Source organism: Aethalodelphis obliquidens, unplaced genomic scaffold (genome assembly GCF_003676395.1).
Source record: "Aethalodelphis obliquidens isolate GAN/ISIS:26980383/991018 unplaced genomic scaffold, ASM367639v1 scaffold10, whole genome shotgun sequence".
Classification (NCBI taxonomy): domain Eukaryota; kingdom Metazoa; phylum Chordata; class Mammalia; order Artiodactyla; family Delphinidae; genus Aethalodelphis; species Aethalodelphis obliquidens.
The window spans coordinates 40,014,359-40,037,227 of record NW_020837954.1 but is presented as its reverse complement, the minus strand read 5'-3'; the positions used below and the strand labels follow the sequence as shown (position 1 = coordinate 40,037,227).

The window sequence follows — 22,869 nt, the reverse complement described above, 5'->3', positions numbered from 1 at the left end:
GCATAATACAAGCATTATGCAAAGTATAGTTGTAGTTTCTTCAGGTTTGGATCCAGTCTCCTTGAAAAGACCTTTACACTTATTTAGTAATCACAGAGGGGCAAGATTTATCTTTCCTTTTTTCCTTCCATGTGTCACACACCCCTACTCTCTGTTCTCTTGAATCAGGTTTCTCACTCTAATATGAAACTTCAGGGATTCCTATTTATGTTTCAGTTATTATAAGGAAGTCTTTTCAGCTCTTTGATGAGACACTACATACTGAGAATTATTAGTCAAGATGCTTTTTGGTTGCAGACAACAGTTTACCCATCTCTATCTCTAATTAGCTTTTTCAAAGTAACGTATTGGCTCAGGTAACTGAAAAGTCAAGAGGCGGGTATAGTTCAACAGGGGCTGGAGTAAGTGGTCGAAAAATGTGACAGGACCGAGTACCTCTCTTTCTCTCCCATTTCTTAGGAATGCGTCTTTCCAGTTAGCTCCATTATTGGCAGGCATTACTTTCATGGTTCCAAGATAGGAATTCTTTGAGTTGTATATTTCCTCATTCATATTCAATAGGAAACAGAGAGTCTATGTTCCTAGTCATTCAAATAAAATCTAAGAGATGAGACCCACTTGCTCCTATTGACCTGAATTATGTGTTCCTTGAACTAAAAACTGTGGTTATGTGAAATAGATATGCTGATTATACTAAGCCACCTACCCTGGAGGATTAGTCAATCTCACCCAAACTATATGACTGGGAAATGCAGTGTAGTGTTAGAAAGAGGGATGGGAAGTGGCTGCTGGAGAGGCAACTAACAAATATCCATTATGAGAAGCACTTCTCAAGCCTCCTTGTTTCCTGAAAAAGCAAGTTGATCAGTTTGGCAATAACCGGTATTCAGATCACTAGGAGCTAACTAATGAAGAGTTATTCAAATCATTTTCTGTGTAATAATACGAAACTCAGAATATGATAACTTAAAAGCTTGGTTATGAATACAAAACTTCCAAATATTTTAGTTTGAAAACCAGGATAATTATTGTAGTTGCTGTGGCTGCTTTATAATATGAGAATACAAAAGACAGTTTGGTATACTTTGGAATGTTTATAAGTTACAGCAAAGCTATAGCTGGAGAATTCAGTTGTCAACTGGAATTCATTAATAATTTTATTAATCAATATTTACATTTTCTACTTGGCCTTTGACTCAGCTAAGTTTGTTTCCAACCAGGCATGGCTTGTTGAATATAAGCGTTAAAGTCATCATTTGGTAGTTTAGCTCCTAAGGGTCGACTGATACTAGTTTTCCTCCCTGCATCCCCCTGAAATCCTGGGTGTTTTTTCTTCCTAAGGATTAAAAACAAAATTACACTTATTACTTATTTTTCTTTTTCCTTCTCATTTTATATTCATATCAGGGACTGAGGTTTCTTTTGCAGCCATGGTCTAAATTGTCACTGCTTATTCAGCTATACTTATCAGTTTAATCTTTCCTAGCCTGACACTTTTTACAAAGTATCATTCAGCCAATGACTGAAAGAAGTGATAAACACCCTTAAAAGTTTCTATATGAAGATCAGTAATATCAGAATTTGTACAAAGACACAACTTTCTAAATGGTTGTAATGAGAACATAGTGAAAGAAAAGAAAAAAAGATGCAAAATCATAAGGAAAAAAAGCAAGATTAATACAAATTAAATATTATCTTGACCAATCTGTTTGGATATTAAAACTTAATGTGATCCTCTTAAGGGATTATCTTAATTAAGCTAGGCAATTTATTTTAAGGTATGTGATGAAATTACTAAAGAAAAAGATAACTTCTGAGCAATGAATTTCTTGAAAGTCATGTGATGAAAGTTCATTGCCACATACTACAAAATCTTAATGATGTTAGAGTACTTTAGGTACAGGAGAAACTCTATTAAATTCCTTGATGGAAGATAGTCAGTGGCACTTACACTTTCCCAAAAAAGCACTAGTGAAGGTCTTTCAGAGTAAAACACATCTTCCGTCATATGCTATAGCCTACCTCCAAGGATAGGAGGTAGGCTGTATGCTTGCAAAATCATTAATGCAAAAGCCTCTTGTCTTACCGGTTCCTCTGCACTGCCTGTTGCATCATGGGAATAACTGATGAGACCAGGGATGGGCTGCTCACCGTGTGCCATGATAACAGCAGGACTGGTGTAGAATGGATGCTTCTAATGCACAACACATAACAACTATGAATATAGTGACAGGAAAACATGAAACTATACAAGCAAAATGACTGGAAAGGAAAAAGGGTGAAAACAAATGGAACAATGGAATGTCAAAAATTTTCAAATGAAGAATGACAAAATTAGCTTAGATTTCAAATGGTACAAGCTTTTTTTAAGATTGAAACTGATGGTACTTTTAACTCTTTTAATTAAGAGTAAAAGAAAGAGAACATACGATGATTTAATAATGTATTTCATCAATCATTTCCATAAAAACAGAACAAACCTCACACACAACAATTACTTACTAGCCTTAAGTGAGGACTTAATGGATCACTGAATGGATCTGGAGACAGAATAATCCCATCTTCAGTGAAAGAACCACCTACTTGTTGTCTGAATGGACACTTCCAAAGGATCTCTATGATCCTTTCCAATATATACATTGTCAAAAAAATCCTCTCATGCTATGCTCATACCCAAAGTATCTGGATGAGCCATAAAGTTTAAAAATCACTTCATATAGTGATTAGATTTTCAATCTTTACACTCTCAATGAACAATCATTACTCCCAGAAGTGATATGCTACTGTCTGAAGATTTTAAAGTGTACAAGGTGGGTTATACTAGATATGGATAATAATATAAATCATGTTCTGTGACTTTAAGATGATAACTAAATTTACTGAAGTACTTCATGGTACTATATTTACTCCCAGAATTGTTCAAAGAGAACTTGTAACACTTTGATGCTGTTTTAATAATATTTATTACTTTATTAAATTAAAAACATGAATATCTTACATCCATTTCTTCTCTTTATGACTGGAGTAATTTGTGTCCAATAGTTAAATAAGTGCTACTTAACTGCTGAAAAGTCTTGTCTTTAAAAAAAATATTTATTAATCTTCCTCAGCTAATTTCTTGAACCACCTTAGGTATCTTACCTTCAGTTTGGTGCTCCTCTAAGAATTTGTGAATATTTGATGTTCTGAATACATGAACATTGTATATTTACTATGATCACAAAAATGACATCTTCAAAGAGTTCTTAAATGTCACATTGTTTATCATTGGAGCTATTACTTCAGTAGATAACAGCAGAATTTTTAATGCCTCAGAACTCAGAATAGAACTTCAATGCTTTCAAGAACTCTACATAATGGAGGGAATATAGCTGTGGAGTGTCATGAATATCCCCGTTCTTTTTAAAGGATGCCCTGAAGTGGTACTTAACTTATGGAAGAATGGGATGGAAAGAGAGATGAAATCAATACATTTACCTGTGGGTCCTTTAGATCTCTGGGTCTCTCTCAGCAGACTTACCTTGGCCGCAATGGCTGCTGCAGTTATATGTGATGAAGAACTATCTTCTGTTGAAGCAACACCACTGTCTTTCTTCTCTTCTTCCTCTTCTTCACATTGAACCCCTTTGTCTTCTGTCTGTTTATGGGGGCTAGTTGTGGGAGGAGGGGAAAGAGGTGGTGGTGGGGAAGGTAAATCTTCAAGTTCATCATGCACTTCTTTTACTTTTACAATGGCATCACGTAAAAGGTCAATGGCATGAGGTAGGGCTGGCAGTATGAACTGAAAGCATTCCTGTATGCAAGAGGAAGAAAAAAAATGAAGATAAAGCATTTTTATAGGCATACAAAATGGCAGCAATCAAATGTGTTTGTGATTTTGGATTTGTGATTTTCTCTCCATCTGTCTTAAGAAAGAATCATATTTAATGTATTGTCTTAGCAATGCAAAATATGAAGAATGGTATATATTACGGTATTCTCCATAAGCTGAAGAACTACACTATATAAGCACACATCACATTTTTTTTTTTTAAGTAAAATTTCTATACAACTTTGGGGTTTAAAGATACATTATGAGAGAGCAGGTAAGAATTTTTACCTTTCTGGTTAGAGAAGGATACTAGAACTAACAAACCAATTGAGTACTGAACTATTTTATTCAGAGAGATAAGTTCTGACTACAGTCATAATGTACAGCTAGACAACGTTGTACAATATGTAAAAATAGGTATAAGTTTGTACAGCATAAAAGTCAATATAGTCTCTTGGTTTCTTTTTTTTAGGGGGCAGTGAAGGAAAGTACAGCATTTATTGCAGGGTGCCAAGCAAGGAGAACAGGCAGCTAATGCCCAAAATATATCCATTATTACCTATATTGTATCACCAAAAGAAAATAGGTGAGAATTTTAAAATCAGAACATAAGGCCAGATATGTTTGGGGAATATGTTTGAGCAGAGGTCTTTCTCTTTTACATTTACAGTAACTTACCTTAAATTCTAATATGTAAAGAAATATCTTACAATTTATGGACTACCTGGAAGGTATCTAATCTTTTAACCTACTGGAAAAAACTGTATAGTGAAGAATTTAACTTTAATCAAAGAGAGGTCTGGTCTTTACTCTTAGTTTTTGGGAGGTGATCTCTAGTTCCTTGTTATGTCATGCCTGATAAGAGTGTCTCTGTTTGCCTGGGGGCTTTGGCCACTGCACAGTCTAACAATGTGGTTTACTATGAGGGCTTTGGGAAACACTGTATCAGTTTTGCCTCTGGAAAGAACTGGGAATGGCTGACTAAAGGTCAACCATGTGGGCAATACGTGATCAAATCCTAATAAAAACTCTGAACACCAAAGGCAAAGGAGAATGTACATAGTTACCAATACCCTGTGTATACTGTCTTATATTGTGGCTAAGAGGAGGTGATGCTTCCATGATTCCATGGAAGAGGATGACCAGAAGTTCCCTGTTTGGTACCTCTCTTAGACTCTGCCATATGTGCTTCTTTCCTTGGCTGATTTCAACCTGTATTCTTTCCCTGTAATACAACATACCCATAAGTATAACAGCTTTCAGTGAGTTCTGTGAGTCCTTCTTGTGAATTATTAAAAGTGAGGGTGATTTTAGAAATCCCCTCAATTGCAATTGGTGTCAGAAATGAGGGCAGTCTTATGGAGTGTTCCAACTTTGTAGCTGGCTAACTTCTGCAGTTGGTCAAAACTCCTTACAGTTGGTGTTAAGAAGTGGGATTTGATAGAAAGACCCTGACTCACTGAAACTTGTGATCTGGGAAGAGGAAGGAAGAGAGGGTGGTGGATAACGAATCTTTAGAGCCTAGATGAACACAGGGTCACCCACAGTATGGAACTGCAGCTGTACTGTAGTTAGTTACTGGAGATAAAATTAGCAATGAAGTTTTAAAATGAAAGATCTAACTCCTAAGGAGTTATGTCAAAGCACAAGAAATGCAAAATGATAAAAAACAAAGTAAACACACAATTTCTTGGTTAATGGTATCTGTACTAGCTAAAACAAAAGTAATGGAGAATGTTGGGGTGGATCCTGAGGCTGGGCCAAGTTTGGATTCTGAATGGTCTGACATATAGCTGCTAGCCTCAGAGCTGCTTCCCAAGGAAAAATTTATGTTGAAGCAATAAACAGTAAATAAAGTTGGACTGATTCATAAGAAAATGGGGAAAAAGAAACAAGAGATTCAAGGGACTTGTCCTAGCAGTGTGGAAATATTTAAATGGTTATTAAGAAATGTATGAAAAAAGTGAGCATTGATGGGGACAAAACAGAGGTCTTAAAGAAGCACTGCTGTGGGCTGAATAGACAGACTGGAGACCCTGCTGGTCTCCTAACATTAAGGGGTCCTAAACAAATCTCTATTTACCCTGGTTTGGAGCAATTAAAAAAGCTAGGAAGCAAAGAAACCTTACCTTTAATCACCTTAAGTGATGGACCCATAATCTAATCAATATAAGGTCTGACAAAAGGGTATGGATCCCTTGACCGAACCCAGGCCTTAAACTCCAAGGCCATATGCACACAAATGGCTAAAATCATCAGGAGACAGAGAAGAGACTTTTCTGGAACTCCTTGACATGGGAGCTTCATGTACTGTGATTCTACAACCTGTTGAGATCCTAATGGGGGAGGGGGTACAGTTAGAATGGGAAGATATAGGAATGCAATAGTTGATGGGATTAAGGTGAATGTTTGGATAAGAATCAGAATGTTTGGAAAGTGAACTTCATGTGAAGTGGTGAATCTCCTTTACCTGAATGTATTATGGGCATGGATGTTGTGTCTGACTGGAGAATTCGTCCTCTACCTCATATTGTAAAACAGCAGGCATGTAAATCCACTCTTCCACCAATATAATTGGACATGCTAAATGGGCCCACACAGTTCATTAATTTGCTGTACAAAAGCCCTGTGTGGAGTGCAGACTGGGCTTATAGCAAAAACTTCTGAGTGCCACCCAACAACAACTGCTGGGATTTTGGACCAGAAAATTTCCATTTGAGAGACAATTACTACTTGCTATTTGACTTTAACTGAGACTGCCTTTATAACTAAAGGACACAAAATAATCCTAAAACCTGAAATATCCAAAAGGTCTTGGGTAATTTCAGAGAAAAGCTCTAATGGGGATGGCAATGCCCAGGAGAGTTCCATAATAAAATGGAAATGTTGCATATAGAATCATGCTACCAGGAGAATGCAAGGAGGTACTCACGAGCAGGCAGCCTCTTTTCACCTAGGGCTGACTTCGGAACCACCTGAGGAGCTGCTGGATCCTATGGCCACTTGGGCCACTTGGGCGGTGCCCTATAAGCAGCTTTCTATTGATCAACAAAGAGCTGCTTGGTTTATGGATGGCAATTCCAAGGTGAAGGGACAGCATCCTGTTTGGAAGGCCGCCACTCTGATTGAAGAAGGTAAAAACAAATCAGCTCGATGGGCTGAACTACATGTTTGCACCTATGTTTGGGTTTTTACTGAGTCACGGGAAGTGTCCAAATGGCCTGGCCGTATGGTCAGGCAGATGGGCAATGGAAAACTGGTCTATTAAAGGAATACCTGTATGGGACATGGCCCTGTGGAAATCACTCTGGGAACGTAAGGGGTATATTAAAGTAGCTTATGTTAATGCCCACAAGAAGAATTCCCTTCCAGAACTGGAAGTTGATTGGTACTGGCGAGCAGATATCCTGGTGTACTTGCTTGAGATGGCCACCTGGGTCCATAAAATGAGTGGACACTGGAGGTCTGTAGCAATGCAGAGATGGGCTGAATCTAGATATATTCCTCTTACACTCTGAGACACAAAATGCCAATAAGAACTGTTTTGTCTGCTAAAAAGAGAGACACAGAGGCAGAGGGCTATGCAGCAAATTCCACAGGGGAAAAGTCCTACACATAGCTGTCATGTTGGACTGATGCTTTTAGTCCCTAGAGGCTACAAATGGGTCCTAACAGGTATAGACACTTACTCTGGTATGAGCTTTGCTTATCCCAGAGTAGATGCAAATGTTCAACGTACTATAAAAGGACCAGAAAAGAAGATATTGTATCAATGACCATGGAGGCACATTTCTTCAGACCAAGGAACACTTTCATCCTCAGAGCAAAAATATGATAGAAAATTGAAATGGGCAATTGAAATATTTGTTGTCTAAAATGTGAGGAGATAAAGTCATGAAGCCTTCATTAGTGTGTGATCACACTCAACAATAGGGAGGCTAAGTGAGAGTTCCTTCTAGACAGATTCCTCTACTTTTCTGGGAAGAGGGGATGGCAAAGGATGCTTGTACAACTATACTTTTCTCTTTACGGTTAATCTTTTTCATTTTTCTCCACGTCACCTCAACTTTCTTCTTTTCTACCTGATGCAATGGTCCTAGGACCAGGGCTGCAACTGTGGGTGCCAGAAGCAGGGATGATTCTTAAGCCCAAACCGTAACTATACTTTTAAATCTTTATGTCAGAATTCCTAAGGGCCTGATGGTGTAGACTATGTCTTACTCCATCTGGTCAAATTGGGCTTGACAGTAAATGCAGTTATATTGCCTGGTGTTTCAGACTGACTACTAGCTCGGTACCTATGTAACCTTAACCTTATCTTATATGAATGAAATGGACTGAGTGGGAAGTACTTGCTAAACTAGTATTACTAATGGCAATCTGGGCCAGCCCAGTGGCCAAACCAACAGTCTCATTCAAAGATGTTCAAAGGAAATGTCTGAGTATAAATGGAGAGAAGGAGGAATGGCAGTTAAAGGTAAAGGAATGAGTAAATGCATTATGCAACAAGGGAAATCCAGTATTACCTTGGTGTCTCAAAAGAAGCTTAGAACAAAGACGATATTGTTTCTTGGCTCAGCTGTAGCAGATGCCAGAAAGGGAAAAGCCATATGTTGCTGAGACTACTCCTGCTTTTGGAACCTGACAAGTCTGTAAACCTGAGGAACATTGCTCTGGGACATGTTTTGATCATATGATATGATGACGACTAGGATAACTGTTAATGTCTGTGTAGGACTCCAGTAATGTGCCAGTATCTTTTGACTCTTATTTTTCAGGTTATATTTACTAATATACTATGATATGTTATAATACAGGCATTGTTAATAAGATTATAATGCTGATATTGATAGTGATATATACTGGGAATGTGAATTAAAGCCTCCTCAATACGCAATACCAATGGGAAATGATTGGCCTGAGCAAGAGAGCTAATTTCTATGGTAAATAGCTGTGAGAATGTATCATAGGGCACAAATAATAGTAGATCAAGATGGAAAATTAGTAAATGAGTACAAAAATATGAAAATTTGTATAATGGCTTTAGAGGATGAATTACATGTTTCTCTAAATTTATTCCTATCCCACTCTGGCTCCCCCAAATCTTAGGCATATTCACACTGCTACTGATGTTGTGTCTATAATATACATGCTATACTAAATACAGATGGCCAGCCATACAAATATGATTGTTTTGTTGTAAGAAAGCCTTGGCCAGAGGCCAGGGGGTAGCTTGTGTAATACAGAATTAACCTTACCCAAAGAGAGTCTGGCCTTTGCCCTCAGTTACTGGGAAATGAAAGGAGTGTCTTTGTTTGTCTGGAAACTCTGGCCACCAGACAGTCTAACTGTGATTTATGATGGGGGCTTTGGGAAATGTGGTATCAATTTTGCCTTTGGAAAGTGTTGGAGACTACAGGTATATGGGCAGTATATGATGTGCCTCAATAAAAACTCCAGATGCTAAGGGCTTAGAGCTTCCCTGATAAGCAATAATCCCTGTGCTGTTACACACTGATGCCCGGAGAGCAATGTGTTCATGATTCCACAGGAAGAAGATATTAGAAGCTCTCCATTTGGTACCTCTCCTTTATTCTGTCTTATGTACTCCTTCCCTTGGTTGATTTTAATCTGTATCCTTTCCCTGTAATAAACCATAACCATGAGTATACCACCTTTCAATGAGTTCTCTGAATCCATCTTGTGAATTACTGAAACTGAGGGTGGTTTGGGGAAGGCATTGAACTGTAATTGGTGTCAGAAGTGAGGGTAGTCTTGTGGAGTGCTCCAACTTTTTGTTTGGCTCTCACAGTGGCCAAAATTTCTTACACTAAACCATATAAATCTCAAGATAGCTTACCTGAGATCCTTTCTTGCTACCTGGCAAGTTAATTATCAGAGTTTTCCCTCTGATTCCACATACAGGCCTGGAAGGAAAGAGAAACCTGATGAATACTAAATTAGAATGATAGTTGGTTTAAATACATTTAACAACAAAGATCAATCATTGTACTTTATATGTGAACAACTGTTTTAGGAATAAAGTTGTTATAGCTAAAGATTCACCAATTGTTATACAAATTGGGCACTCACTCTGGCTAAGATTTTTATAATAATGGTTAGTGCAGGGGATTTGAAAAATGCACTGAACATGAAATCAGAATAAATTAGCCACTTTAAAGAAATACTGGCCAAATTATCTTCTTCCTCTAACTTCAACTTTTTCATATCTCTTACAGTTCTAAGAATTCAATGAGATAGCATATTAAAAATGACTAGTAGAGTAATATCTATGTTCAAAAGTCTAACACATAAGGCACTCATGAGTTGAGTGAGATGTTTAAACTCTTGCTTCTCAGGAAGTCTATAAGTTTTAAAGTAAGACAGGTCTCTCATAAATCAACAGCATTGGGGAGAGTTTAGAGAGCTCAGCTGTTAACTGATTCATTGATAATGTGTCAATTTAAAGTAGAAAGGTCTTTCAGAGATCATTGTAAATTTTCAGGCCACTTTTAAACCAAGTGGTTAGATAAGAAACATAAATAGTGGAAAAGCATGGGAAACTGGAATAAAGAGTTGAAGGCCTATGGGCTTCCCTGGTGGCGCAGTGGTTGAGAATTTGCCTGCTAATGCAGGGGACACAGGTTCGAGCCCTGGTCTGGGAGGATCCCACATGCTGCGGAGCAACTGGGCCCGTGAGCCACAACTACTGAGCCTGCATGTCTGGGGTCTGTGCTCTGCAACACAAGAGGCCGCGATAATGAGAGGCCCACGCACCGCAATGAAGAGTGGCCCCCGCTTGCCACAACTAGAGAAAGCCCTCGCACAGAGACGAAGACCCAACACAGCAAAAATAAATAAATTAATAAACTCCTACCCCCAACATCTTAAAAAAAAAAAAAAAGAGTTGAAGGCCTAGATTTCATGAGAGTTCAAATCATGCTCTTCCAATAATTGGCTGTGTTACTTTGACCTGGTAATGATATCATTTCCATCATTTGAAAACAAAAGGACTAGATTAGATTAGTCTATTTCTAAAATTTCACAACTTAGATTGTAAGCCACATAAGAATCTTTTCCTAAAACTTCTGATTGAGTTTCTTCTTTAATTACTTTAACTCTTTGAAATAACCTAAAATTGTCTTTTATTTTATTGTTTTTTTCTTGTCCTATTCACAAAGTGTTCATAGCTATTTAAAACTTTCCATACGCTTTTCTTTTTAATTGAGATATAGTTGACAAATAACATTGTATTAGTTTTAGGTATACAACATAATTATTTGATATGTGTATACTTTGTGAAATGATTATCACGATAAGTTAATATCCATCACCACACACAGTACAATTTTTTTCTTGTGATGAGAACTCTTACAATGTACTCTCTTAGAAACTTTCAACTATACGATACAATATTATTAACTATAATCAACATGCTGTACATTACATCCCCAGGATTTATATGTGGAAATTTGTGCCTTTCAACCACCTTCACGCATTTTACCCACGCAGCAACCCCTGCTTCTGGCAACCACCAATCTGTTCTCTGTATCTATGAGTTGATTATTTTTAGATTGCATATGTAAGTGAGATCACATAGTATTTGTCTTTCTCTGACCTATTTTACTTAGCACAATGGACTCAAAGTCCATTCATGTTGTCACAAGTAGCAAGATTTTCTTATTTTTATGACTGAATAATGTTCTATAGCATATATATACCTCATTTCCTTTATCCATTTACCCATCAATGGATACTTAGTTGGTTTCCATGTCCTGGCTATTGTAAATAATGCTGCAGTAAAGATGGAGGTGCAGATATCTTTTTGAGATAGGGATTCTGTTTGCTTTGGATAAATACCCAAAGGTCGAATTGCTGGATCATATGACAGTTCTATTTTTAATGTATTTAGGAACCTCCATACTTTTTTCCACAGTGGCTGCACTAATGTACACTGCCACCAACAGTGTATGAGGGTTCCCTTTTCTGCATCTCCTCTCCAACACTTGTTATTGTTTTCAATAACAGCCATTCTAATGGGTGTGAGATGATATCTCATTGTGGTTTTGAGTTGCTTTTCCTGAATTAGTGATGTGGAACATCTTCTGATGTGCCTGTTGGCCATCTGTATGTCTTCTTTGGAAAAATGTCTATTCAGATCCTCTGCCCATTTTTTAATTAAAAAAAATTGTTGTTTATAGTTTTGAATATTAACCACTTATGGATACATGATTTGCATATATCTTCTGCCATTTGGTAGGGTTTCTTTTCATTTTGTTGATGGTTTCTTTTGCTGTGTAGAATTTTTTAGTTTGATGTAGTCCCATTTGTTTAATTTTGTTTTTGTTTCCTTTGCCTGAGGATACATATCCAGAAAGAGACTGCTAAGACTGATGTGAAAAGTATACTGCCTACGTTTTCTTCTAGGTGTTTTATGGTTTCTGGTTTTACATTCAAGTCTTTAATCCATTTTGAGTTAATTTTTGTGTATGGTGTAAGATAGGGTCTAGTTTCATTCTTTTGCATGTGCTATCCAGTTTTCCCAACACAATTTATTGAAGAAACTGTCCTTTCTCCATTGTATGTTCTTTGCTCCTTTGTTGTAAATTAATTGTCCATATATGTATGGGTTTATTTCTGGGCTCTCAATTGTGTTCCATTGATTTATGTCTGTTTTTCTGCCAGTACCATGCTGTTTTGATTATTATTGTTTTGTAGTATAATTTGAAATCAGGGAGTGTAATACCTCCACTTTGATCATTTTTCTCAAGATTGCTTTGGCTATCCAGGGTCTTCTGCAGTTCTATATAAATTGTAGGATTTTTGTTCTATTTCTATCAAAAATGTCATTGGTATTTTGATGGGGACTTCACTGAATCCATAGGTTGCTTTAGGTAATGTGGATATTTTAACAATGTTAATTTTTGTAACATGAACATGGACTATCTTTCCATTTCTTTGTGTCTTATTCAATTTCTTTCAACAATGTCTTATAGTTTTCACTTCTTTGGATTAATTTACTACTAGGTATTTTATTTTTTTTGTTTTGATTGTAAAAGGAAATGTTTCCTTAATTTCTCTTTATGCTAGTTCATTCTTAGTGTACAGAAATGCAACAGATTTTTGCATGCTGATTTTGTATCCTACAACTTTACTGCATTCATTTATTATTTCTAATAGTTTTTCTGTAGAATCTTTAGGGTTTTCTATATATAAAATCATGTTATCCACAAATAGTGACAGTTTTACTTCTTCCTTTCCAATCTGGATTTTTCTTACCTAATTGCTCTAGCTAGGACTTCAGTACTATGTTGAGTAAGAGTGGCAAGGTGGCAAGAGTAGGTATCCTTCTCTTGTTCTAAATGTTAGAGAAAAAATTTTCAGTTTTTCACCATTCAGTATGATGTTAGCTGTGGGTTTGTCACATATGGCTTTTATTATGTTGATGTATGCTCCTTCATTTTATTGAGTTTTCTTTTTAAATCATAAATGGGTGTTGACTCTTGTCATATGCTGTTTTTTGGGCATCTGTTGATATATCATGATTTTTGTCCTTCATGTTTGTTAATGTGTTGTATCATGTTGATTGATTTGTGGATACTGAACCATCCTTACATCCCTGGAATAAAGCCCATTTGATCATGGTGTATGATCCTTTTAATGTATTGCTGTATTCAGTTTGCTAATGTCTTGTTGAGAATTTTTACATCTATGTCTGTCAGACATACTGGCCTGTAATTTTCTTTTCTGTGTGTTGTTCTTGTCTGGTTTTGGTATTAGGGTAATGTTGGCCTCATAAAAAGAGTTATGAAGTGTTCCCTTCTCTTCTAGTTTTTGGAAGTGTTTGAGAAGAATTGGTATTAAGTCTTTAAATGTTTGGTAGAATTCAGCAATTAAGTTGTCTGGTCCTGGATGTGTTCCTTAGGAGGTTTTTGATTACTGTTTCCATCTCCCTACTAGTGATTGATATATTCAGATTTTCTATTTCACATGATTCAGTCTTGGAAGAATGTGTGATTCTAAGAATTGATCCAGTTCTTCTAGGTTGTCCAATTTGTTGATACATAGCTTTTCACAGTATTCTCTTATGATCCTTTGTATTTCTGTGATATTGGCTGTAATTTTTCCTTGTTTCTGATTTTATTTATCTACACCTTCTCTTTTTTCTTAGTGAGTCTAGCTAAAGGTTTGTCAATTTTGTTTATCTCTTTAAAGAAACAGTTTCATTGACTTTTTTTCCATTGCCTTTTTTAGTCTCTATTTCATTTATTTCTGCTCTGATTTTTATTTTCTTCCTTATATTGATTTTAGACTTTGTTCTTTCCCCCCACCCTAGTTTCTTTAGGTGTAATGTTAGACTGTTTATTTGAGATATTTCTTGTTTCTTAAGGTAGGCCTTATTGCTATAAACATTCCTGTAAGTACTGCTTTTGCTACATCCTACAGATTTTGATATGTTGCATTTTCATTTTATTTGTGTTCAGGTATTTTTTGATTTCTCCTTTTGATTTCATTGACCCAATAGTTGTTCAGTAGCATGTTGTTTAGTCTCCACATATTTGTGATTTTTCCAGCTTTCTTCTTGTATTGATAGTTGATCATGCCATGGTGGTGGAAAAGATGCATGATATGATTTCAATATTTAAATTCATTGTGACTTCTTTTGTGTTCCAACATATGGTATATTCTTGAAAATGTTCCATGTGCATTTAAGAAGAATATGTAGTCTGCTGCATTTGGATGAAATGATCTGTATAAATATCTTAAGTCCACTGTTTCATTTAAGGACTATGTTTCCTTTTTGACTTCATGTTTGAATGATATATACATTTCTCTGAGAATTCTTCAATTTCTTTCATCAATGTTTTATAGTTTTCAGTGTACAAGTCTTTCAATTTCTTAAATTTATTCCTAGGTATTTTATTCTTTTTGATGCAATTGTAAATGGGATTGTTTTCTTAATTTCTCTTCCTGATAATTTATTAGTGCATAGAAATGTAACTGATTTTTATATATTGATTTTGTACTCTGAAACTTTACTAAATTTATTAGTTTTAACTTTTTTTTTTCTTGGTGAAGTCCGTAGAGTATACTATATATAATATCATGTCATCTGCAAAGAAAGACATTTTACTTCTTCCTTTCTGATTTGGGTGACTTATTTCTTTTCCTTCTCTAATTGCTCTGGCTAGGACTTCCATTACTATCTTGGATAAAAGTGGCAAGAGTGGCTGTCCGTGTCTTGTTCCTAATCTTAGAGGAAAAGTTTTCAGTTTTTTCACCATTGAGTATGTTAGTTGTGGGCTTGTCACATATGGCCTTTATTACATTGAGGTATGTTCCCTCTATACCCACTTTGCTGAGAATTCTCATCATGAATGGATGTTCAATTTTCTCAAATTTTTTTCTGCATCTATGGAGATGATCATATGATTTTTACCCATCATTCTGTTACTGTGGTCTATCATACTCACTGATTTGTGGATGTTGGGAATTTTTCCATATCTCTAGGCTGTCCAGTTTGTTGGTGTATAATTGTACATAGCAGTCTCTTTGTACACAGTAGATTCTTTGTATTTTTGTGGTATCAGTTGTAACGTCTCCTCTTTCATTTCTAATTTTATTTATCTGAGTCCTCTTTTTTCTTGATGAGTCTAAGCTAAAGCCTTGTCTATCTTGTTTATCTTTTCAAAGAACCAGGTCTTCATTTCATTGATCATTTCTATTGTCTTTTTAGTCTCTATGTCATTTAAGAAAAATAATACATTTATTTATTTTTGGCTGCATTGGGTCTTCGTTGCTGTGCGTGGGCTTTCTGTAGTTGCGGTGAGCGGGGGCTACGCTTCATTGCAGTGTGCAGGCTTCTCATTGCAGTGGCTTCTCTTGTTGCAGAGCATGGGCCCTAGGCACACAGACTCAGTAGTTGCGGTGAGTGGGCTCAGCAGTTGTGGCTCACGGGCTCTAGGGTACAGGCTCAGTAGTTGTGGCACACGGGCTTACTTGCTCCACGGGGTGTGGGATCCTCCTGGATCAGGGATCAAACCTGTGTCCCCTGCATTGGCAGGCAGATTCTTAACCACTGGTGCCACCAGGGAAGTCCCTATTATTATTATTTTTTTTACTCTGGTCTTTGTTATTTCCTTCCTTCAACTACAGGCTTAGTTCTGTTTTATTTTTTAAAAATTCTTTGGAGTGTAACGTTAGGCTGTTTCTTTAAGCTCTTTCTTCTTTCTTAATGTAGGAAATGATTGCTCTGAACTTCCCTCTTAGAACTGCTTTTGCTGCATAAGTTTTGGTATGTTGTATTTCCATTTTCATGTGTCTCAAGATATTTTTTGATTTCTCTTTTGATTTCTCCTTTGACCCACTGGTTGTTTAGTAGCATTTTGTTGAATCTCCATATATTTGTGGATTTTCCAATTTTCTTCTTGTAATTGACTTCTAGTTTCATACTATTGTAGTCAGAAAAGATGATTGATATGATTTTAATCTTCTTAAATTTCAAGATTTGTATTGTGGCTTAACATGTGATCTATTCTGGAGAATGTTCTATGTGCATTTGAGAAGAATGAGCATTCTCTTGCTTTCCATTTGATCTAAAGTGTCATTTAAGTCCAGTGTTTCCTTACTGATTTTCTGTCTGGATGATCTATCCACTGATGAAAGTGGAGTATTGAAATCTCCAATTATTGTATTTACTGTCTATTTCTCACTTAAGGTATGTTAATACTTGCTTTATATACTTTATATTCATAGGTGCTCCTATGTTGGGTGCATAAATATTTACAAACGTTATATCCTCTGGTTGGATTGATCCCTTTATTATTATACAGTGACCTTCTTTGTCTCTTATATAGTCTTTTGCTTAAGTTTATTTTGTCTCATACAATTATAGCTATCCCAGCTTTCTTTTGTTTTTTATTTGCATGGAATATCTTTTTCCATCCTTTTACTTTCAATGTGTATGTATCCTTATGTGAGAAGTTAGGCAGCATATAGTGGGGTGCTTTTTTTAAAAAAAAATCATTCAGCTACTGTACATTTTGATTGGAAAATTTATTCATTTACATTTAAAGTAATTATTGATAAGTATGCACTTATTGCCATTTTGTTAACTATTTTCTTGCTGTTTCATAATTCCTTTGTTTCTTTCTCTTGCTCCCTTCCTTTGTGATTTTTTTGGTAGTAGTATGCTTAGATTCCTTTTTGTTTATCTTTTGTGTATCTACCATAGGTTTTTGCTATGTGGTTACCATTAAGCTTATGTAAAACATCTTTTATTTATAAGTCTATTTTAAGCTGATAACAACTTTTATTTATGTCTATTTTAAGCTTATAACAACTTAAGTTCAAACACATTCTAAAGCTCTACAGTTTTACTCTTACTGTGTTTAATGCTTTTGATGTTGCAATCTGCATCTTTTTGAGTATTACTAAACAAATTATTGTAGTTATAGTTACTTTTACTACTTTAACCCTTCACACTAGATAAGTCGTCAATCCACCGCCATTACAAGAGTAGATTATTCTAAATTGAACTATGTATTTACCTTTACCAGTGAGGTTTACATTTTCATATGCTTTCCTGTTAGCACTCTTTCATTTCAGCTTAAAGAAGTCCCTTTAACTTTTCTTGTAAGGCCAATCTAGTGGTGCTGAACTCTTTTAGCTTTTGCGTGACTGGAAATTCTTCACCTTTCCTTTAATACTGAAGGACAACTTTCTTGGGTAAAGTATTCTTGATAGACAATTTTTTCACTTCACCACTTTAAATACATCATGTCACTCCCTTCTAGCCTGAAAAGTTTCTGCTAAAGAAGCTACTGAAGGTATTATGGAAGTTTCCTTATATATAAAACATTGTTTTTCTTTCTTGCTTTTAAGATTCTCTCCTTGTCTTTACAATTTTTGACAATGTAATTGCAATATGTCTTTGTGTGGGTGGGTCTCTTTGGATTCATGTTTACTGAAACTCTCTGGGCTCCCTGGATCTGGATGTCTGTTTCCCAGGTTAGGGACATTTTCAGCCATTAATTATTCCTTTAAATAGGTTTCTGTCCCTTCCTCTTTTCTCTCTGGAATTCACAGAAATGTTAATATTATTCTGCTTGATGTTGTCCTGTAAGCCCTGTAAGCTATCTTCACTCTTTTTCTTTCTGTTCCTCTTTCTGGATGAGTTCCATTGCCCTGTCTTCAAGTTCCTCAATCCCTGCTTCTGCATTATCTAGTGCTGTTGAACCCTTGTACTGAAATTTTCAGTTCAGTTATTGTATTCTTCAGGTTTGTGACTTCTGTTTGGCACTTTCTTATATTCTCTCTTTGTTGAAATTCTTACTTTGTACATGCATTGTTCTCCTGACCTTGGTGAGCACGTTTATGACCATTATTTTGAACTTTTTTTCAGGTAAACCATTTATCTCTGTTTCATTAAGGTCTTTTTTTGAGGTTTTGTCTTTTAGGTACAGATTGATACATGCCTCTGGGATCTTTGTAATTTTATGAAGCAAGTTCATTCTAACTGTGCTTATGTCATTTCTTTTTCTAAGTATAGTGGTCATAAATTTATCCTTACTTAGAATGATGTTGGGTCTATCTACATTTTTAATTTATCAAGTATTACAAAACATGGAATATATTTTCCAAGAATATAACTATTTTCCAAGGATGTTTCCAAGAATGTTCCAAGTTTTATTAACTCCCTCCACCACAAGGTTAGTGACAAATTAAAATTTAGTCAATACTTTTAATTCTAACTTTTTGGTCATCAAGCCCAGTCCTGTTATGTCTCCAATAATACTTCATCTGCTCTAGGCTGATACCCAAATAGCAGTGTTAATAAAGCTATGGGTATAAACTTCTACCAGTACTGTATGTACATAATAATTATAATACCTAGACCACTATTTCTGTATGTGTTATGTGTTATATAATTAAAAGCCTTAGTATATAGCCATGAGAAATTATATCTGTTTTTTCCCCTCTCAATCTCTTTGGCCTTTTATTTTGCCAAAAATATGACACAAGACTTAACAAAAATTCTTTGTTAGTTCCCTGTTCTCTTTGAGTGTTTAAAAATTAATTTTGAGGGCTTCCCTGGTGGTGCAGTGGTTGAGAGTCCACCTGCCGATGCAGGGGACAGAGGTTCGTGCCCTGGTCCAGGAAGATCCCACATGCCACGGAGCGGCTGGGCCCGTGAGCCATGGCCGCTGAGCCTGCGCATCCGGAGCCTGTGGCCTGTGCTCCTCAACGGGAGAGGCCACAACAGTGAGAGGCCCGCATACCACACACACACAAAAAAATTAATTTTGAGATGTGTTTTTTCATTTCTAGAACGTCCAGAGTTATTGTAAGAAGAAAGTACTTTTCATTTATATAAACCTTTTTGGTTAATGAAGTATTTTTACAAACACTATTTTACTTAAGTTTTCAAAAACATAAGCACCATATTCTTAGCATATTCCAAAACTTATTAAATGACCTGCAGTAAGTATTATGGGATAAATGCAACCCAATTCCTTAAGGAGTTTACAAATATTAATACAGATTCACAAAAGCATATAAACAACTACAAGATAGTAGGTGATGACACAAGTTATCCTAAAATACAATGAGTTCAAAATAAAAGAAATTTCTATGGGAGGGTATGAAGTATGTCTTTATGCAAGAGATAGCTCTTGAGTGATTTTATAAAGGAAAATATTTCAACAGGTAGGAAAGTGGGGGAAGGGCAAGAAAAAGAGGATAGTTTTAAGTGGAGGGGAAAAACAAGATAAAAGCACAGAGCCAAAAAAAATAGCACCAAGTACTTTCTGGGTATATTAAGTCCTTCATCTAGTGAGAGCACATTGTACTCAGAGGAGTAATGTGAGATAAGAAGTACCAGTGGGAAGATGTTGCAGTCTGAAAGATTAATAGTTTGCAATGTGTGGTCTCTGTGCCAGCAATATATGCATCATTTGGTAAATTGTTAGAAATGTAAAACGTTCCACACTGCCCTGCTCCTTTCCTCACTGCGACTGACCTACTGAATCAAAAACTATGGGGTGAGATCTACCACTTAGTATCTTACTAAGCTCTCTAGTTGATTTTGTTCCATGGCAAAGCTTGAGAACTACTGTGATAAACTATGAATTTTGGTACTACTATTTATTATCAGTGTAAACTTGCGTTAGTTACTGAGTCTCTTTAATGTAGTTTTCAAAATCTGAGCTGTTGTAGGAATTAATATAATCCTTGACATATAATGTATAGTACAGTGGATACATAATGTACAGTATGGTACTTAATGGATACTTAATAAGTACCTGGCCCTTTTTCTCTTAGAAAGTATATTGTGATTAGACACTGAAAGTCATAAATTCACGATAAAGAGCTAGAATGTATTCCTAAGGTATCAGGGACCACTGATGGATTCTGTTCAATATAATCAAGCACTACTTGAGGAATAACAGTCTAAAATAAATGGGAAGGGCATAATACAAGATACAAAGAAAAGAAAGTCTGATAATAGAAACACTAAATACAAGTTGAATGATTCCTGGTGTATGTTCTATGATGTATCTGTTTCAGTACCTCATACAGTACTTTGTTTTTTCTAGAGAAATCCTACTTCCTTTTCTACTGTTTTTTCACTTTTCTTTTTTTGCAGGGAGAAAGGGGGCAACACCTGATTTTTTTTTCTTTTGCTATTAATGATATGGCAATGAGATTGAGAAGACTTGTGAAAAACTTAACATCTAACATTTAACTAGTGCTTGTTATATGTCATGTGTTTTACTGGCATTTTTACATTACACACAAAACACCCCCTCGAGGTATGTATATAATAGTATATTACCTTCTAGTTTTTTATATGTAAATATAAATTACGGCCAACTTTGACAGATATTACTTGCCTTTTAGCTCTCATTTTTAGATATTTCTATGTCTGATACAGAAGATAAATTATTTTTGTAAGCACTATAGTTAGAATAGCAACATTTTATTCAATGAAAGTTTGAGATATATTTGCCTGAATTTATACTTACAAAATAAATCTCAGAAATTAAAAAGGAAATTAGAAATAGAATAGGATTTTTGTTTATTTCCTTTGAAAGAATGTTCTAGTTTTTGTCTTCTTTAAAGATATCAAATGAGGGCTTCCTGGTGGCGCAGTGGTTGAGAGTCTGCCTGCCGATGCAGGGGCCGTGGGTTCGTGCCCCGGTCCAGGAAGATCCCACATGCTGCGGAGCGGCTAGGCCCGTGAGCCATGGCCGCTGGGCCTGCGCATCTGGAGTCTGTGCTCCGCAGCGGGAGAGGCCACAGCGGTGAGAGGTCCGCGTACCGCAAAAAAAAAAAAAAAATGAGAAGATGCATAAACAGCCAGAAATATTCAATATTAAATGGTAATGTAACAGTCGTTTTTTAAAAAATAAAGAATATATTTAAAAATCAGGTGAACTTGGTTAGTGCATAAACTTAAATGATAGACTGAACTGTCATTAATTTCAATATAACTCATCTAATGGAGAGCTATCAGGGGAAAAAAACAAAAAAACAAGTACTAAAGACCATGAACCTATTTGCTAATTAATTGTGGGATAATTTAACATGAATTTCTTATTTAAAAACACCTTCTAAAATATATAAAGTATGGTTATCAGAGTGAATTCATTCATTCAGTAAATATTTACTGAGTACTTAACCTGGGCAATAAGCAAACAGTGTTGCCCTAGGGGAGTTTACAGATTTATAGGAAAATATCAGTAAGTATTAAGATAGTTAACTAAGTTATAGGCACATTAATAGCTATAGGAACAACAAGAAGGGCACTTTAGTCTTAGTTGGGGGAGGGCAAGGGATGGTTAGGGAAGGCTTCTGGAAGGAAGGAAAACCTAAGCTGCTACCTGAAAAACAGGTGTTATCAGTTAGAGTGGGAAGAACATTCTAGGCAGGGGAAATGGCATGAACAAAGAACTCAGAAGCTAGAGACAGAACCTGCTGTGTGTAGTAACAATAATGAGGGTAGGTGGGTGGAATGGAGTGAATGTTTGTATCCTCCCCAAATTCATATATTGAAATCCTAACCCTCAATATGATGGTATTAGGAGTTGGGGGCTTGGGGAGGCAATTAGGTCATGAGGGTAGAGCCCTCATGAATGTGATTTAGTGCCCTTAAAGAAGAGACTCCAAAGAGCACTATAGAGCACCACACCTGTCACTATGTGAGTTCTTTTCTGTATCCTCAGTAGTGTACAACCTGGAAGAGGGTTCTCATCAGAATCTGACCGTGCTGGGCCCCCTATTCTCAGACTTCTAGCCTCCAGGACTGTGAGAAATAAATTTCTGGTGTTTATAAGCCACCCAGTCTCTGGTTCTTTGTTACAGCAGCCCAAATTAAGACAGTGGGAGATGCTGCTAAATTGACAGCAGAGACAACTTACATAGGTTCTGGAAAATAATCTTAAAGAATTCAGTCTTTATCCATAGAAAAATGAGATACCACTGAAGTTTTAAGCAGAGAAATAACATACTAATATTTGTGTTTTCAAAAGATGTCTCTGGGCTGCAATGTGGAAAACTGATTGAAGAGGTGCAAAGAAAACAGAATGTTGGAATATGAGAGGTGAGTTAGGATGGTTGCAATGGTGATGAAAATAGACAGGTTATAGTTTTTAAATGACTTACAGAGACTTAGAGTCTTAATTTTTCATGACTTACAGAAACTATAATGAGACAGTAATCTTTCAATCCTAAAATATATATATTTTTGTAAATTACATAGAGAATAATTCTTTAAAATGGGACATACTTGGATGAAAACTAAGTCCTAGTCTAGATTAATACCAGAAATTTGATATTCTGTGTTAACTTGATCACAATAGGCATGGATATAAAATAATACGAAAAATACCATTTTGTTTCCCTTAAAAAGAAATTTTTATTAAGTATTAAATACATACAGTTTGTAATGTATGTATAAAATGCAGACAATAATGAAAAAAACCTACCTATGTACCTACAGTCTAGGTTAAGAAACAGACTATTATATCTTCAAAGACTCTGGGTGCTTTATCCTG

General features: G+C 35.9%; 1 protein-coding gene across 11 annotated transcripts in view; it reads right to left on the bottom strand.

Moving 5' to 3' along the window:
- GPHN (gephyrin) overlaps positions 1 to 22,869 on the bottom strand; it is a 626,342-nt gene that overhangs the window by 272,869 nt on the left and 330,604 nt on the right. For 6 of the 11 annotated variants that reach the window (XM_027111532.1, XM_027111535.1, XM_027111533.1 and 3 more), the window contains 3 exons: positions 9,672 to 9,738; positions 3,521 to 3,793; positions 2,087 to 2,194 (listed from right to left, as the gene is read on the bottom strand). In XM_027111532.1, coding sequence (XP_026967333.1) covers positions 2,087 to 2,194; positions 3,521 to 3,793; positions 9,672 to 9,738 — 448 coding nt within the window. The remainder of the gene's footprint in view (positions 1 to 2,086; positions 2,195 to 3,520; positions 3,794 to 9,671; positions 9,739 to 22,869) is intronic. The other 5 variants (XM_027111539.1, XM_027111540.1, XM_027111541.1 and 2 more) reach the window with 1 other exon arrangement.